Source organism: Liolophura sinensis, unplaced genomic scaffold (genome assembly GCF_032854445.1).
Source record: "Liolophura sinensis isolate JHLJ2023 unplaced genomic scaffold, CUHK_Ljap_v2 scaffold_25, whole genome shotgun sequence".
NCBI lineage: Eukaryota > Metazoa > Mollusca > Polyplacophora > Chitonida > Chitonidae > Liolophura > Liolophura sinensis.
The window spans coordinates 67,107-86,039 of NW_027017964.1; the positions used below are offsets into that span (position 1 = coordinate 67,107).

General features: G+C 45.6%; 4 protein-coding genes across 4 annotated transcripts; all 4 read right to left on the minus strand.

Annotated features, from left to right (window-relative positions):
• Window positions 1-7,681: 7,681 nt before the first annotated feature.
• Window positions 7,682-9,103, minus strand: LOC135481362 (uncharacterized). The gene has a single exon (XM_064761187.1). The coding sequence runs from the start codon at window positions 9,101-9,103 to the stop codon at window positions 7,682-7,684; it is 1,422 nt and encodes a 473-aa protein (XP_064617257.1).
• Window positions 9,104-9,133: 30 nt separating this feature from the next.
• LOC135481363 (uncharacterized) lies at window positions 9,134-9,607 on the minus strand. The gene has a single exon (XM_064761188.1). It carries the CDS (start codon window positions 9,605-9,607, stop codon window positions 9,134-9,136), a length of 474 nt encoding a protein of 157 aa, XP_064617258.1.
• A 163-nt stretch (window positions 9,608-9,770) lies between these two features.
• LOC135481364 (uncharacterized) lies at window positions 9,771-11,108 on the minus strand. The gene has a single exon (XM_064761190.1). It carries the CDS (start codon window positions 11,106-11,108, stop codon window positions 9,771-9,773), a length of 1,338 nt encoding a protein of 445 aa, XP_064617260.1.
• A 1,374-nt stretch (window positions 11,109-12,482) lies between these two features.
• LOC135481359 (uncharacterized) lies at window positions 12,483-17,146 on the minus strand. Its single transcript, XM_064761184.1, has 4 exons — window positions 17,019-17,146; window positions 15,720-16,113; window positions 14,896-15,024; window positions 12,483-12,949 (listed from the first exon to the last, which is right to left on the minus strand). Exons 2-4 carry the CDS (start codon window positions 16,111-16,113, stop codon window positions 12,726-12,728), a joined length of 747 nt encoding a protein of 248 aa, XP_064617254.1. The 5' UTR covers window positions 17,019-17,146; the 3' UTR covers window positions 12,483-12,725.
• Between the last annotated feature and the right edge of the window lie 1,787 nt (window positions 17,147-18,933).

Genomic DNA, 18,933 nt, shown 5'->3' on the forward strand with positions numbered 1-18,933 from the left:
TCCGATCTACACCCACCTTGCTAGAAAATTGTGAACATACAACGTTCGACCTGGAGGCCTGGTGGTATTTATATAAGGAAATGACGCTAAAACATAACGATGTTTCCAGTTCTAGTTCGACTTTCTTCGAAGGTTTACATATGGCCATGTATGTCGAATGGGTAAGAATGTCCACTTGTCAACCTTCGCTGATGGTGGTTGTCTCCCATGATAGTTTATGAAAGGTGAATCTATGCGTCGAAACAGATATTCATATACCAGCCGTCAACCAAGATGAACATTCCAGATACAGATCTGCGTTCATACATCCTCTACCCAGGTATGAGAACTGGAATGCATTCCAGATACCGATCTGCGTTCATACATCCTCTACACAGGTATGAGAACTGGAATGCATTCCAGATACCGATCTGCGTTCATACATCCTCTACACAGGTATGAGAACTGGAATGCATTCCAGATACCGATCTGCGTTCATACATCCTCTACACAGGTATGAGAACTGGAATGCATTCCAGATACCGATCTGCGTTCATACATCCTCTACACAGGTATGAGAACTGGAATGCATTCCAGATACCGATCTGCGTTCATACATCCTCTACACAGGTATGAGAACTGGAATGCATTCCAGATACAGATCTGCGTTCATACATCCTCTACACAGGTATGAGAACTGGAATGCATTCCAGATACCGATCTGCGTTCATACATCCTCTACACAGGTATGAGAACTGGAATGCATTCCAGATACCGATCTGCGTTCATACATCCTCTACACAGGTATGAGAACTGGAATACACCAGTCCCTTGGTCTGGCTGGGATAGTTCCCCCTGGAGGAAGCGTATCATCTCTTCAATAGCATTAATAAGCAAAGTTTTGGCCAAGGGTGGTTGATACGGTAGCGTATTCTTCGCCATATATGGGATTCTGGCGTCACTTTCACAAAGCGGCGTACAACATTTTGATCGCACATTTGTCGTACGATATTTCGTACGTCACTGTTAAAGTATTGTCTCCTATGTGCGATATCGTATAAGTACGACGTCTTTGTGAAAGTGTCCCCTGTATCCGGATTTGCTAAGGAAATTCTCTCTTAGCTAATGGCACTCACGTGCCATTTTCTTGTACTGCTTTTAAAACAGACTGCAAACCGCGGTTACATGATCACTTGCTTACCTGCAAAACCTGACCCCGACGGGTACTGGTGTGGTGGTGAAACGTTGTATGCCGACAGTTACAGACGCATCTTTCTCCAGGGATGGAACTTGCTATCGCTGACCAGGGGAATGTATGCCGAATGTACTAATTATAATAATGGTTTTCAACACACACGGCACTTCTATTTAGCAATGGCCTCATTCATCAGAACATAGATATGTATGTATATGTTTGGGGTTTAACGTCGTACTTAACAGTTTCTTTTCCCAGGAGCCTCTCACCAATGCGGTCGCTATGAATTCAAATCTAGCTTATGCTGGCTTCCTCTCCGGCTGTCCGCGGAAAGGTCTGCCAGCAAGCCGCAGATGGTCGTGCGTTTCCCCCGGCCTCTGCTCGGTTTCCTCCAACCATAATGCTGGTCGTCGTCGTACCAGTGAAATATTCTTAAGAACGGCGTAAAACACCAATCAAATAAATAAATAAATAAATGAATAAATAAATAACAACTTTTCAGTCATATGACGACGAGGAGTCATGGGGTGTGTGGAGGAGGGCTGTGATCTTCGAGATTTCCGTTTCGTGCACGGGCGTGAACTCCAAAATTTGGCAGAGAGATGGTCGAGATCCCGCAAACTATGAATTCAGACCTTGAACTTGATTTACAACAATCTTAGCTCTTGTAACAGGGCCACTCAGCACCGTCAGCCCTATCGGAGCGCTTCCACTCCAGCATTTCCTCGCCACATGTCGGACACGGGACTGTGCAGGCTAGCAGCTCATGCAGTCGGCGCTATGAAAGATACCTGACCAGACGAATAGCTACTTATTGCGTCATGCTTTTTATACTGTGGGTGTACGCCGACAGATCTCTTGTACCCTCGGTCGCAATAAACACATGTTGTTCGTCGCCGTGCAACTTGTTCCCAGTGTTCTAATAAACAATTCCATCTTTGGTGCAAGTCCCATGTTTCATGTCAACTCTGTACCACCATTTGGACTAAATTTGACTCTAAGTCAATGACAAACTGTTTCACATACAGTGTATGATCACAATTTCCACCACAGTTCAATCTTTCAGAAAGAACGTATTCCATTGTCAAGCAGGAATAGTGGAAGGAAACATTGAAAAGAGGAGGAATAATGCGAGGAAATATTCAGAAGAGGAGGGGTAATGCGGGGAAACATTCAGAAATAGAGGAGTAATGTGAGGAAACATTCAGAAGAGGAGGAATAATGCGGGGAAACATTCAGAAGAGGAGGAATAATGCAGGGAAACATTCGGAAATAGAGGAATAATGTGAGGAAACATTCAGAAGAAAGACTGATGCATCATAACTTCTGTAGTTCCCCCGAACGTTGCAAAGGAACTGTGAGAGAGTGACAGATATCCTTGTGTATAAGAAGCCTAGGTCATGGGCTATACATCTGTGCTGTCTTTACGCACGTGTGACATTTCAGTACAACTCCCGGCAATAATTCACAGGCTAAGCTCTTTTTCTTTCGGGTGGCGAGGACGGAGTTTTATTTAATTCATACACATACATTGCCGAAAGCTTTCCAGTAATTACAGAAATACAAGTATAAAAAATATTGCTGTTCCACTTGTGTCGTTATTATCATTATTATTACGTGAATAAGACAGACGTCAGGCAATGCATTCTGATTCGATATACGGCTTTATTTTTAGTTCACTATCATAAATAAAGGGAGATTTACATTTATACATATATACAATATCTGATATTATAGGTTGTTAGTCGTTAGGACTATGAGAAGAAAAACACCCTTTCTCTATCTTAGTTTGCCGTGCTGCTTTAGTTGTCCATTACATGTGCCCAAATTATCATCCCCCGGGCTCTGCCCGGTTTCCTCCCACCATAATGCTGACCGCCGTCATATAAGTGAAATATTCTTGAGTACGGCGTAAAACACCAATCAAATAAATAAATAACCAAATTATCATCTGGTCATGGTGCTCTGATTGTCCATTACAGGGCACCAAATCATCATCTGGTCATGGTGCTCTGATTTCCCATTACAGGGCACCAAATCATCATCTGGCCATGGTGCTCTGATTGTCCATTACAGGACACCAAATCATCATTTGGCCATGGTGCTCTGATTGTCCATTACAGGGCCCCAAATCATCATCTGGTCATGGTGCTCTAATTGTTCATTACAGGGCACCAAATCATCATCTGGTCATGGTCCCGGTTTTCACCCACCATAATGCTGGCCGCCGTCGTATAAGTGAAATATTCTTGAGTATGGCGTAAAACACCAATCCCCCAAAAAAATCATCTGGTCATGGTGCTCTAATGTCCATTACAGGACCCCAAATTATCATCTGGTCATGGTGCTCTAATTGTCCATTACAGGGCACCAAATCATCATCTGGTCATGGTGCTCTAATTGTCCATCACAGGGCACCAAATCATCATCTGGTCATGGTGCTCTAATTGTCCATTACAGGACACCAAATCATCATCTGGTCATGGTGCTCTAATTGTCCATTACAGGACCCCAAATCATCATCCAGTCATGGTGCTCTAATTGTCCATTACAGGACACCAAATTATCTTCTGGCTATGGTGCTCTAATTGTCCATTACAGGACACCAAATTATCTTCTGGCTATGGTGCTCCAATTGTCCATTACAGGACACCAAATTATCTTCTGGCTATGTTGTTTTCGCTGTCACCAAATCACAGTCAGTTCTTGCAATAAGATATGTACAGACATGTGTAAATAATAAAAGGTTTGTAATATAGATATGCATATGCATGTATATGAAAATAAAGAAATCTTTTATAAATGAAATACATCTTGGAGAATAGCAAAGTATGTCAGATCATACATTTTTATAGGTATTACAAATGGAGTAGGCCTACAGATCACAGGATAATATACTGGGTAATAATATACACTTGGAATAATTTGTCAAAATACTAAAACAGCATGTCCGGAGAATGTCCACACTCTGAGACAGTTTGGGGATACAATAGCTATCAGACAATTCTGAACATTGTAAGCCATCGTAAAAGTACCGTTACGATATGTCAACCATGACACGTGGACAGATGGACAACTGAAAATGATGCTAACCCCAACCTCTCCCTCGGATGGCGAGAGAACAAGAAGGAACAGCCAACGTTAATACCAAAATGATAATCATTTCTAGTCATGATCACCATTACTATTATCAACACCATCATTATTATCATTACCATCAACATTATCATGACTGCTATCATTATCATCATAACCATCATCAGTCTTTATAGCCATCGTAATAACGATGATCACTGCCATAAAGTGTTCCATGTCCTAAGGATTTTTTCATCAATAATCAAAATTCCAGGCCATCATTATCAGCAGTCATCAGAACTTTCATAGTGATCGCACTCGTCATAATCATCAATATCAAGAGTATCCTCGAGATGATCATGTTCGTCATAATTGTCATCATCAACAGTATCCTCGAGATGATTATGTTCGTCAAAAATTTCATTATCAACAGTATCCTCGTCATGATCATGTTCGTCATAATTGTCATCATCAACAGTATCCTCATCATGATCATGTTCGTCATAATTGTCATCATCAACAGTATCCTCGTCATGATCATGTTCGTCATAATTGTCATCATCAACAGTATCCTCGTCATGATCATGTTCGTCATAATTGTCATCATCAACAGTATCCTCATCATGATCATGTTCGTCATAATTGTCATCATCAACAGTATCCTCGTCATGATCATGTTCGTCATAATTGTCATCACCAACAGTATCCTCATCATGATCATGTTCGTCATAATTGTCATCATCAACAGTATCCTCGTCATGATCATGTTCGTCATAATTGTCATCATCTACAGTATCCTCGTCATGATCATGTTCGTTATAGCCATCATTATCAAGAGTGTCCTCGACATGATCATGCTCGCGGCTTGTACTTCCACACGACGCTGCATCACTGCTTCCACACGGGGCGGAGATGCCTTCTCGATTCCATTCTGCTTCCTTGCCGGGACATTTCTTAGCTTGATCACCATGGATTTGACTTCTTGGGTGGACTCTGTTCTCCTCTGTCCTTCCAAAACGGCCTCGTTTCAAGACACAGCCGTTCAATGGGCAATGAAGTGACCTCACTGTCCGTGCTTTGTGTGGAAATATCAGACTTACTCCCAGCTCGATGACCTGTGCAGCCACTTTCCATCAGGATATTTTTATTTTTCAAGACTTTGCTCGTCACTGGTTTTATTGTTCTCGAACTGAAGCACACAGAAGGAAGGCAGACATTTTACCTGATCCGTTTCTTGTACATGAGGTTTGCAAAGCTCTAAAGTTTCGGGTTTGTTCTTGTAGATATCATCTCTACCAACAGCCCCTGTAAAATAGTTTAAAAAGAAATTCATACATTTTGTGATTTGATCGAAAGGCCTAAATTTTATGTTGTGAAATTGAGAATATTTTATAAATACATGTACAAACACGACACCAAAATACCTCATAAGTTAAGTCACCTCAAGACACTGCTGTGTCAAGAAAAATCGTGTCCAAAACAAACATTTTTCTGACTGATTCCAAATTCTGATTAGAAAAATCATTTGTTTTTCTTCCTTTAATAAGCTTTCACCATAAAGGACTAGGGCTCTGGAACAGAACTTAATTCCAGCGTTAATTGGCTCGGTGTCCACTGACATAGTTCACCGTTACCTTAACGTTGATAACAAAACCAAAACCATGCTTTCTTTAGTTTTGCTTACAAATGTTACCATTCATGGTCCGATTGCTTGAACAGTGGGAAAAAAACCCTAGATGAAGTCAGTTCACAAGAGGTTGGATTTCACCGGTAATACGTATGACCATCTGCCAACTGTCACATTGTCTTCACTTCTCTGGCCATGATGTTCTAACTGTCCATTACATGACACCAAATCATCATATGGCCATGGTGCTCTAATTGTCCGTTACATGACACCAGATCATCATCTGGCCATGGTGTTCTATTTGTCCATTATAGGGCACCAATTCATCATCTGACCATGGTGCTCTAATTGTCCATTACAGGGCATCAAATCATCTTCTAGCCATGGTGCTCTAATTGTCAATTACAGGGCATCAAATCATCATATGGACATGGTGCTTTAATTGTCCATTTAAGGGCACCAAATCATCATCTATCCATCATCATCTGGCCATGGTGCTCTAACTTTCCATTACAGGGCATCAAATCATCATATGGCCATGGTGTTTTAATTAGACATTACAGAACATCAAATCATCATCTGGCCATGGTGCTCTAATTGTCCATTACAGGACACCAAATCATCATCTGGCCATGGTGCTCTAATTGTCCATTACAGGACATCAAATCATCCTCTGGCCATGGTGCTCTAATTGTCCATTACAGGACATCAAATCATCCTCTGGCCATGGTGCTCTAATTGTCCATTACAGGACACCAAATCATCATCTGGCCATGGTGCTCTAATTGTCCATTACAGGACACCAAATCACCATCTGGCCTTGATGCTCTAATTGTCCATTACAGAACATCAAATCATCATCTGGCCATGGTGCGCTAATTGTCCATTACAGGGCATCAAATCATCATCTGGCCATGGTGCTCTAATCGTCCATTACAGGACACCAAACCATCATCTGACCATGGTGATCTAATTGTCCATTACAGGGCATCAAATCATCATCTGGTCATGGTGCTCTAATTGCCCATTACAGAACACCAAATCATAAAACTTTAAATAAACTACATTCACAAGAGGTCGGATTTCACGGGTGACATGTATGGCCATTTGCTGTCATACTGTCACACTGTCGTAACTTCTCTGACTTTACCCCCTTAGCTGTAGTTTTTTTATGGCATCATTGTTCACTGAATTGCTGGAATTTCTCATGACATCTATATGAAATTGGGGATAGCGTTTACCAATTGCTGGAATTTCTCATCACATCTAAATGAAATTGTTGATTACCCACTGCGCACCACTTTTTGCAGACCTGAAGACCTATTTGTTGTCATATGAATACAATTTGGAAACCAGGGGCCAGAAGTTTGTAAGCATCTTTTCAGAACGATGGGCTTGGGGCTGTTAAACATCAATGTTTATTACCTCATTCCTTCGGGAACCAGGGGCTAGGAGCTGGTATGAATGTTTGTGGAACCATGGGCTACTGGCTGGTACTCATCAATGTTTATTACCTCATTACTTCGGGAACCTGGTGCCAGGGGCTCACTGGTCTATCTAGTGTCAGCATATAGTGGCTAGATGGGGCGTCATACAGAGATTGGCCATGGAGCAGGCTGACTGGTTGGTCCAGTGTCAGCATATAGTGGCTCGGTGGGGCATCACACAGAGATCGGGCATGGAGCAGGCTGACTGGTCGGTCCAGTGTCAGCATACAGTGGCTGGGTGGGGTGTCATACAGAGAAGGGGCATGGAGCAGGCTGACTGGTCAGTCCAGTGTCAGGATACAGTGGCTGGGTGGGGCATCATACAGAGATCGGGCATGGAGCAGGTTTGACTGGTGGGTCCAGTGTCAGCATACAGTGGCTGGGTGGGGCGTCATACAGAGATTGGCCATGGAACAGGCTGTCTGGTGGGTCCAGTGTCAGCATACAGTGGATGGGTGGGGCGTCATACAGAGACTGGCAATGGAGCAGGCTGACTGGTGGGTCCAGTGTCAGCATACAGTGGCTGGGTGGGGCGTCATACAGAGATTGGCCATGGAGTAGGCTGTCTGGTGGGTCCAGTGTCAGCATACAGTGGCTGGGTGTGGCGTCATACAGAGACTGCCCATGGAGCAGGCTGACTGGTCGGTCCAGTGTCAGCATACAGTGGCTGGGTGGGGCGTCACACAGAGACTGGCAATGGAGCAGGCTGACTGGTGGGTCCAGTGTCAGCATACAGTGGCTGGGTGTGGCTTCATACAGAAATGGGCCATGGAGCAAGCTGACTGGTGGGTCCAGTGTCAGCATACAGTGGCTGGGTGGGGCGTCATACAGAGACTGGCAATGGAGCAGGCTGACTGGTCGGTCCAGTGCCAGCATACAGTGGCTGGGTGGGGCGTCATACAGAGATTGGCCATGGAGTAGGCTGTCTGGTGGGTCCAGTGTCAGCATACAGTGGCTGGGTGTGGCGTCATACAGAGACTGCCCATGGAGCAGGCTGACTGGTGGGTCCAGTGTCGGCATACAGTGGCTGGGTGGGGCATCATACAGAGATTGGGCATGGAGCAGGCTGACTGGTCGATCCAGTGTCAGCATACAGTGGCTGGGTGGGGTGTCATACAGAGATTGGCCATGGAACAGGCTGACTGGTCGGTCCAGTGTCAGGATACAGTGACTTGGGGGGGCGTCATACAGAGACTGCCCATGGAGCAGGCTGACTGGTCGGTCCAGTGTCAGCATACAGTGGCTGGGTGGGGCGTCATACAGAGATCGGGCATGGAGTAGGCTGACTCGTGGGTCCAGTGTCAGCATACAGTGGCTGGGTTGGGCGTCATACAGAGATTGGCCATGGAGCAGGCTGACTGGTCGGTCCAGTGTCAAGATACAGTGGCTGGGTGGGGTGTCATACAGAGATGGACCATGGAACAGGCTGACTGGTGGGTCCAGTGTCAGCATACAGTGGCTGGGTGGGGCGTCATACAGAGATTGGCCATGGAGCAGGCTGACTGGTGGGTCCAGTGTCAGCATACAGTGGCTGGGTGGGGCGTCATACAGAGATCGGGCATGGAGCAGGTTGACTGGTGGCTCCAGTGTCAGCATACAGTGGCTGGGTGGGGCATCATACAGAGATTGGCAATGGAGCAGGCTGACTGGTGGGTCCAGTGTCAGCACACAGTGGCTGGGTGGGGCTTCATACAGAGATCGGGCATGGAGCAGGCTGACTGGTCGGTCCAGTGTCAGCATACAGTGGCCGGGTTGAGCATCAGACAGAGATTAGCAATGGAGCAGGCTGACTGGTGGGTCCACTGTCAGCATACAGTGGCTGGGTGAGGTGTGATACAGAGATGGGCCATGGAGCAGGTTGACTGGTCGGTCCAGTCTCAGCATACAGTGGCTGGGTGGGGTGTCATACAGAGATCGGGCATGGAGCAGGCTGACTGGTCTGTCCAGTCTCAACATATAGTGGCTCGGTGGCGCGTTATACAGAGATGGACCATGGAACAGGCTGACTGGTGGGTCCAGTGTCAGCATACAATGGCTGGGTGAGGCGTCATACAGAGATTGGCCATGGAGTAGGCAGTCTGGTGGGTCCAGTGTCAGCATACAGTGGCTGGGTGGGGCGTCATACAGAGATGGACCATGGAACAGGCTGACTGGTGGGTCCAGTGTCAGCATACAGTGACCAGGTGAGGCGTTATACAGAGATGGACCATGGAACAGGCTGACTGGTGGGTCCAGTGTCGGCATACAGTGGCTGGGTGGGGCGTCATACAGAGACTGGCCATGGAGCAGGCTGACTGGTCAGTCCGGTGGCAGCATACAGTGGCTGGGTGGGGCGTCATACAGAGATGGACCATGGAACAGGTTGACTGGTGGGTCAAGTGTCAGCATACAGTGGCTGGGTGGGGTGTCATACAGATGGGCCATGGAGCAGGCTGACTGGTCGGTCCAGTGTCAGCATACAGTGGCTGGGTGGGGTGTCATACAGAGATCGGGCATGGAGCAGGCTGACTGGTGGGTCCAGTGTCAGCATACAGTGGCTGGGTGGGGTGTCATACAGAGATTGGCCATGGAGCAGGCTGACTGGTGGGTTCAGTGTCAGCATACAGTGGCTGGGTGGGGCGTCATACAGAGATTGGCCATGGAGCAGGCTGACTGGTGGGTTCAGTGTCAGGATACAGTGGCTGGGTGGGGCGTCATACAGAGATTGGCCATGGAGCAGGCTGACTGGTTGGTCCAGTGTCAGGATACAGTGGTCAGGTGGGGCATCATACAGAGATGGACCATGGAGCAGGCTGACTGGTGGGTTCAGTGTCAGCATACAGTGGCTGGGTGGGGCGTCATACAGAGATTGGCCATGGAGCAGGCTGACTGGTGGGTCTAGTGTCAGCATACAGTGGTCAGGTGGGGCATCATACAGAGATGGACCATGGAGCAGGCTGACTGGTGGGTCCAGTGTCAGCATACAGTGGCTGGGTGGGGCGTTATACAGAGATTGGCCATGGAGCAGGCTGACTGGTGGGTTCAGTGTCAGCATACAGTGGTCAGGTGGGGCGTCATACAGAGACTGGCCATGGAGCAGGCTGACTGGTTGGGCCAGTGTCAGGATACAGTGGTCAGGTGGGGCATCATACAGAGATGGACCATGGAGCAGGCTGACTGGTGGGTCCAGTGTCAGCATACAGTGGCTGGGTGGGGCGTCATACAGAGATTGGCCATGGAGCAGGCTGACTGGTGGGTTCAGTGTCAGGATACAGTGGCTGGGTGGGGCGTCATACAGAGACTGGCCATGGAGCAGGCTGACTGGTTGGTCCAGTGTCAGGATACAGTGGTCAGGTGGGGCATCATACAGAGATGGACCATGGAGCAGGCTGACTGGTGGGTCCAGTGTCAGCATACAGTGGCTGGGTGGGGCGTCATACAGAGATTGGCCATGGAGCAGGCTGACTGGTGGGTTCAGTGTCAGGATACAGTGGCTGGGTGGGGGGTAATACAGAGACTGGCCATGGAGCAGGCTGACTGGTTGGGCCAGTGTCAGGATACAGTGGTCAGGTGGGGCATCATACAGAGATGGACCATGGAGCAGGCTGACTGGTGGGTCCAGTGTCAGCATACAGTGGCTGGGTGGGGCATCATACAGAGACTGGCCATGGAGCAGGCTGACTGGTGGGTCTAGTGTCAGCATACAGTGGTCAGGTGGGGCATCATACAGAGATGGACCATGGAGCAGGGTGACTGGTTGGTCCATTGTCAGCATACAGTGGCTGGGTGGGGTGTCATACAGAGATCGGCCATGGAGCAGGCTGACTGGTGGGTCCAGTGTCAGGATACAGTGGTCAGGTGGGGCGTCATACAGAGATCGGCCATGGAGTCGGCTTACTGGTCAGTCCAGTGTCAGGATACAGTGGTCAGGTGGGGCGTCATACAGAGATCGGCCATGGAGTCGGCTTACTGGTCAGTCCAGTGTCAGCATGGCCGGGTGGGGCGTCACACAGAGATTGGCCATGGAGCAGGCTGACTGGTTGGTCCAGTGTCAGCATATAGTGGCTCGGTGGGGCATCACACAGAGATCGGGCATGGAGCAGGCTGACTGGTCGGTCCAGTGTCAGCATACAGTGGCTGGGTGGGGTGTCATACAGAGAAGGGGCATGGAGCAGGCTGACTGGTCAGTCCAGTGTCAGGATACAGTGGCTGGGTGGGGCGTCATACAGAGATTGGCCATGGAGCAGGCTGACTGGTTGGTCCAGTGTCAGGATACAGTGGTCAGGTGAGGCGTCATACAGAGACTGGCCATGGAGCAGGCTGACTGGTGGGTCCAGTGTCAGGATACAGTGGTCAGGTGGGGCATCATACAGAGACTGGCCATGGAGCAGGGTGACTGGTTGGTCCAGTGTCAGGATACAGTGGTCAGGTGGGGCATCATACAGAGACTGGCCATGGAGCAGGCTGACTGGTTGGTCCATTGTCAGGATACAGTGGTCAGGTGGGGCATCATACAGAGATTGGCCATGGAGCAGGCTGACTGGTTGGTCCAGTGTCAGCATACGGTGGTCAGGTGGGGCGTCATACAGAGATGGACCATGGAACAGGCTGACTGGTTGGTCCATTGTCAGGATACAGTGGTCAGGTGGGGCATCATACAGAGATTGGCCATGGAGCAGGCTGACTGGTGGGTCCAGTGTCAGGATACAGTGGCTGGGTGGGGCGCCATGGAGCAGGCTGACTGGTCAGTCCATTGTCAGCATACAGTGGTCAGGTGGGGCGTCATACAGAGACTGGCCATGGAGCAGGCTGACTGGTTGGGCCAGTGTCAGGATACAGTGGTCAGGTGGGGCGTCATACAGAGATGGACCATGGAGCAGGCTGACTGGTCAGTCCATTGTCAGGATACAGTGGTCAGGTGGGGCATCATACAGAGATGGACCATGGAGCAGGCTGACTGGTTGGTCCAGTGTCAGGATACAGTGGTCAGGTGGGGCGTCACACAGAGACTGGCCATGGAGCAGGCTGACTGGTTGGGCCAGTGTCAGCATACAGTGGTTGGGTGGGGCATCATACAGAGACTGGCCATGGAGCAGGGTGACTGGTTGGTCCAGTGTCAGGATACAGTGGTCAGGTGGGGCGTCATACAGAGACTGGCCATGGAGCAGGCTGACTGGTGGGTCCATTGTCAGGATACAGTGGTCATTTGGGGCAACTTTAGAAGGAGTTACGTTGATAATATCTCACTTCATTAAATTCCAAACCTCATATTTAAATGAGGATACCCCACGGACGGATGTACTGACAGAGAGACATTCTGAAAAACTTTATAAGCCCGTATTACATACGGTGGGGGATAAGAAATCAGCATCTGGCCAGTTGTTTACCAGCTACACAGATAGTACAGGGTCTTGTGAGAACAAAATAATGCTGAGACAATCCATCTGGGATTACCTTTGCAAGGGAGATAACTCCAGTCGGCTGTGTGGCAAACTTTACTGTAGACCTCATCACTCAGCTTATTCTTCATGTGTTCCACAAACCTTTGTTCAGTCCAACCGTCTCTCACAAGCATGCTTAACAACTCTCTGGACGGACTCCTGCTCTCTGAAAAACATGGTACATGTATTTGATGAATTTCAGAACGCCGAAAGACATGTCATTCATACTTTGTAAATACTTGTAAGGTATGCATGTATTGGTACAAATGTACTACATTACAACAGTATTGAAAATTGCTTTCCCTTCACTCAAAAAATTAATCTGTTAATTTCAACAGAATGTCTGTTGTCTGAGTGATGCTAGAATGCATTCTGTTATTATAACACAATATTCTGTCATATTCAACATAATATCCTGTTAGTCTATTTGAATCTTAATGTTGAATTAACAGAATATGTCTATGTTATATTTAGTAGAACAATCTGCTGCCACAACAAATTACATTCTTGCATCACTCAAACAACAGACATTCTGTTAAATTTAACAAATTAATTTAACGAGCGTCCGGTGTGTAAGACGACATGTATTTGTTACAGGATGTCACTGCTATAGCAAATTTGTGACTGTTTAGCAACACCGCACTGTTAGTACCACCAGAGTGTTAGCACCACCACATTGTTAGTACCACCGCACTGTTAGTACCACCACACTTTTAGTACCACCGCACTGTTGGTACCACCGCACTGTTAGTACCACTTCACTGCTACCACCACACTGTTAGTACCACCGCACTGTTAGTACCACTGCACTGTTAGTACCACTGCACTGTTAGTACCACTGCACTGTTAATACCACTGCACTGTTAGTACCACCGCACTGTTAGTACCACCGCACTGTTGGTACTACTGCACTGTTAGTACCACTTCACTGCTACCACCACACTGTTAGTACCACCGCACTGTTAGTACCACCGTACTGTTAGTACCACCGCACTGTTAGTACCACTTTACTGCTACCACCACACTGTTAGTACCACCGCACTGTTAGTACCACTGCACTGTTAGTAGCACTGCACTGTTAATACCACTGCACCGTTAGTACCACTGCATTGTTAGTACCACCGCACTGTTAGTACCACTGCACTTTTAGTACCACCGCACTGTTGGTACCACCGCACTGTTAGTACCACTTCACTGCTACCACCACACTGTTAGTACCACCGCACTGTTAGTACCACCGCACTGTTAGTACCACCCCACTGTTAGTACCACTGCACTGTTAATACCACTGCACTGTTAGTACCACCGCACTGTTAGTACCACCACACTGTTAATACCACTGCACTGTTAGTACCAAATTTACATGTGACTCACTAGCAAACCGCGCACTCCCTAGGTCTTCCACACATTACGAGTGAAAAAACAGGGCCTACATATCGACTGGTTTGTTAGGTACCATACTTGATGAAGATGTCAGTAGGAAATAGGTCATATAATAAATTAACATTGCTTAGTGGCAACATTAATTAAGGTGTTTTTAGCTTTTGTCGGGATTTATCCGCCGCCGCCGTCATGTCCACCGCGTTTTGTTTTGAGAAATACTCCAGTACCTCGATCAAGGCCCTCTGTGACCTATACACATGAATGGGAATTGGTTTCATGCAGGTCACTCTGAGGTCAAAGATCAAGGTCACTAACAGGTCAGGCACGTGTTCTGCACCAAGATACCGAGTAAACCATTATTTCCAGTTATCATCTAGACTACATAAGGATATGAACTGAATGATTTTGAGCGATGGTCTGATTGGTTTGATGTTTTCTCTCCTTCCCCTCATGCCTAGTGAATATCCTCATTCCATGTGTGTGACATAGACCTGGGGAAATTGTTTCATGCATGCCATACTGAGGTGACCGATTCAACTGACCAACTTTTGTAACATACGAATAATAGTTAAACAACATGCCTATGCGAATAAAAAGCTGCTTTACTATAAATAATAATTTACAAACACACTTGCTAGCTGTATCAAAACTTATAGGAAAAAACAGACCACTAAAGTTTATGAAAATGGCGCTCTGTAAACAAATCCCAGCCTCAGGAGAGTACGATACCTTTCATTCTGTTGACTTCACTCAGGGGTTTTTCATCAGGTACAAGTTCTTCCCATTCTCCATTTTCATCCAAGATTTTGCTCAGCGTTTTAACCTTTCCGCTGGGTAGTTCTTCTAACATTTTCATTCCTGATTTATAAAACAAGCTCAAATGTGAATAAAGCTTCACCACTAATATTCCAGTGTTCCAATGCAAACATACTCAACAAACAAATATAGACAATGTCTAGGATAGAGTACATGTATGGATTAGAGAGACAATCAAACAGATCCTGTTATACACAATATCTATTAGGAGTTGACTTGTTAAAATGGGAAAACGAAATTGAGGATCAACAATTAAAGACTCAATTATTTTAATATTTGATTTTTTTAACTGGTGTTTTGAGCCGTACTCAAGAATATTTCACTTGTGACAGTGACGAGCTGAGCATGATGGTGGGAGGGAACCAGGTCAAAGTTGCTGACAGACCATCAAATTGTAACAAAATTAAGAAGTGCTTGAAATGAAAGACATTAATTACAACAATTTTACAACAGCTGCAAGAACACACAGGCGCTTTGAACAAACTCAACGCAGTACCACGGCCTATACTAATGTCTCCGCATTTTTCTTTCCCAAGTAAATGACCTAACATCCTTCTCAAAAAGCATTCTGTCGCTCTCCGTCCATTATCCGGCATGACAATGGTTTCTGAATAACTATGACGTTACCCAAGCTTAACAAGACCTGGATTCGAATACGCGGCCCCGCAGGTCGAGGGCCTTATAATTGAATTGAGTGAACAATTATGTTTTTCCTGTGAATTTAAATTCTATCTCACCAGAACTGCTATATTGATGGCTCCCACAGTTGTTGCCATCCCCTTCCTCTTGGAAAATGTGATCAAATTTCTTCTTATACTCGTCTGGAACACGGCGGTACAATTCTCCTGCCAATAATTTACCACTGTCTCCAGCTCCCGTCAATTTCACTGCTTCTACAAACTTCACAAACGCATCCGAGAACAATCTATGCAGGACATCCATTAACTCTCGAGCACCTTCGATTTCACACCCTGTGTTGCACTTTTGTGTGATTCTCTGTTTATCCTCCACTGATATTAGACTCCCCATGTGATCTAGAATTGACTTGGGCGCAATCTTCGGCAGAATCTCTGCTTTCACCTCCTCTATTATCCTCTCGTGAAAACGACTGTCGGTGAGTGTCACTGCCATCTGCAAATGTATGTACAAATTAAGGTAGGCCTAATTCAAATTTATTTCTCAAGAGGGAAAAATTTACCAATACCACTCACTTTATACAATACTGATTTTCTGTTACTTGATTGTCCACCTGAATAGCTGCCCAGTGGATCGTACATTACCAAAGTGCCATGTCTGGATTAAAGGGATTCCCTTGACCATATATGTAGAAGTCTCCGAATAAGGAGGAAACCGGGCAGAGCCCGGAGGAAACCCACGACCATCCACAGGTTGCTGCCAGACCTCACGTACGGTAGGAGAGGAAGCCAGCATGTGCTGGACTTGAACTCACTGCGAGCGAGAGGCTCCTGGATCATTGCGCCGTCACCACGTTAATGCCCATAGCATACAACATTTACATAAAATAGAAAATGAACCTGGTTATTAAATGGGTTTCTGCCGGGCTCTGCCCAGTTTCCTTCCACCATAATGTTGTCCGCTGTCATATAAGTAAAATATTCTTGCGTATGACGTAAAACACCAATCAAGTAAATAAATATCAGAACTCTAAATTTTAAACCTAATGGCACTGACTAGGACACAAAACAAGTTCCCCTTGCAGATGTACATCCCTCTGGGGCACCCTACCCATATCTTTGAAAACTTCTGACAACTGCAGTGTCAAATCAATCATACAGCGTTTACGTCTCATGTCAGTTATATTTCTTCAGCTGTTTCATTGAAAAGCACACGTGGGGCGCTGTACATAAACACATGGGTGTTAAGTAAAAGTACTTCAGTAAAGTGTATTTACTGGAAAGAAATATGAAACTCATCTATCGTCGGTAGTTCACACAACAGTAAACAGCGCTGATAGTAAGGTAGGCCTATTACTGTCACAAAAGTGTTTTAGTAGATGTTGATGTTGTAATTCTTACTTATGGTTTGTAGAATAACGATCCATGTAAATGTACCGCATACACACACGCGCACACCTTCAGGCTAACAGCAAAATGATGTGATGTTGTTGATAATGCCAAAAAATTGATCACTTCCTTGATTCAAGTCAGGGTTACGTCACAGGCACCAGTTAGTTTCACTTTCAATGTGGGGAATTCCCAGCAAGTTGTTGACCCCGATCTGCTTCAAAGAAATATACATGTATTCGGTATGCGGAAAAAAGAAAAGAAAAGAAAAAAAAATTGGTGCATGTTTTCTCTGTTGTGTTATGCTACACTTGTTGAATCATTTCTACACAACTGCAGAACACACACCTACATCTAAATCTTCCGGTTTTTTTCAACCACTCAATGCTCGTTGAGGTACGTGTACATGATATCGGTTTACCAGCTCTTCATCTTAACAACAGTTAATATGTGAAACATTTTAAAGCTCTGAATATCATTTTTTCTTCGATCCTGGAAGTAAATTCCATAACCATTTCTTAAAATCATAACAAAATATTTACTTTTTACCGCTTAAAAGCCTGCTTGAATAAAATTTTAAAAGTTTAAAAATATAGTGTAAATAGCACAACTTACTGCCTACCCCATATGTATCAGCCTATAGCTAATATAACTTCTGATACTGATACATAATTTGGTAACATTACAATGGTGTCTCCTTGTAACAGACTGTTAACAATACCCACATATTTAACAATAATGCTGCCTCACTGGAATACTATTCTAAAGGCACCAGGCTACATGTTCACCGTTAACTGAAATATTGTCTTGGGGGCATCTTCTTTTTTCAATTTTCCAAAAATTTCCTTACAGATCAAAAAATGATAAAATATTATAAAATGGTATAATAACAAGTGATTGGAGTTGGTTTGGGAAGAGCTAGCCTATACGTCACACTGCTACAGTGAGTGAGTGCTTGGGGTTTAACGTAGTTCCACACAGCTACAGTGTTGCTGTTAAAACTCGACTGTAATATTATAGGTTACATAGATATCATAACATGACACTTGCTCTGTTGGTTTTAAGTCGTGCTCACCGATTTTTTGTTCAAGGAGTCTGTCGGTGTGCTTGAAATGTACTGTGTTTTCTTGTGGCAGGGCAAGTTCATGCCGCCAAAGTGCTGCCGTCACTGAAGTATCATCCAGTAGACACCAACACGACAGTCCTTCCCAGTCACATTATCCTGACACCGGGCCAACCAATCATTTTTCCTGCTTCTAACCTCTCATGTCCACAAGCACCAAGCAAAGCTGCAATGAGTACCATCTTTAAAACCATACCCTGCATTAACCATTAGGCCATTGAGCGAGTGAGTGCTTGGGGTTTAACGTCGTACTTAACAATTTTTCAGCCATGTGACGACAAAGGACTCCTAAGGGTGCATGTACCTGTAATCTGCCTCCTTGTTGCAGGAAGGATTTAGACTGCTCTTTTATCTAGTGCTATTTCACTGAGACGCCTTACCGATGACAAATAAGCCGGCCCGTCTAGGCCATTATACTGATGTGGGTCAACCAGTCGTTGCACTATCCCCTTCATGCTGAACACCAAGCGAGGTAGTTACAACTTCCTCTTTTAAAGTCTTAGGTGTGATTGACCCTGGATCTACCGCTCCCGAAGCTGACGCTCGACCAACTGTGCTATCAGGTCATTAGGCCATCAAAGTTTTGTACATATATTAAGCTATCCTAGAATTTGAAGGTTGCGTTATATTTCTCATCTTTAAACAATTATCTGGATAATGGATCACTTCCATAGAATCTGAACGACACTAGGACCAAGGTATGTGTAAGTCAGAGCAATAAATGTAGAAGTCATCCAGAGTTAAAAGCAGACCTACAACTACTGATGACATCAAAAATTGAAGACAAATTTTCCATTTGTGGTC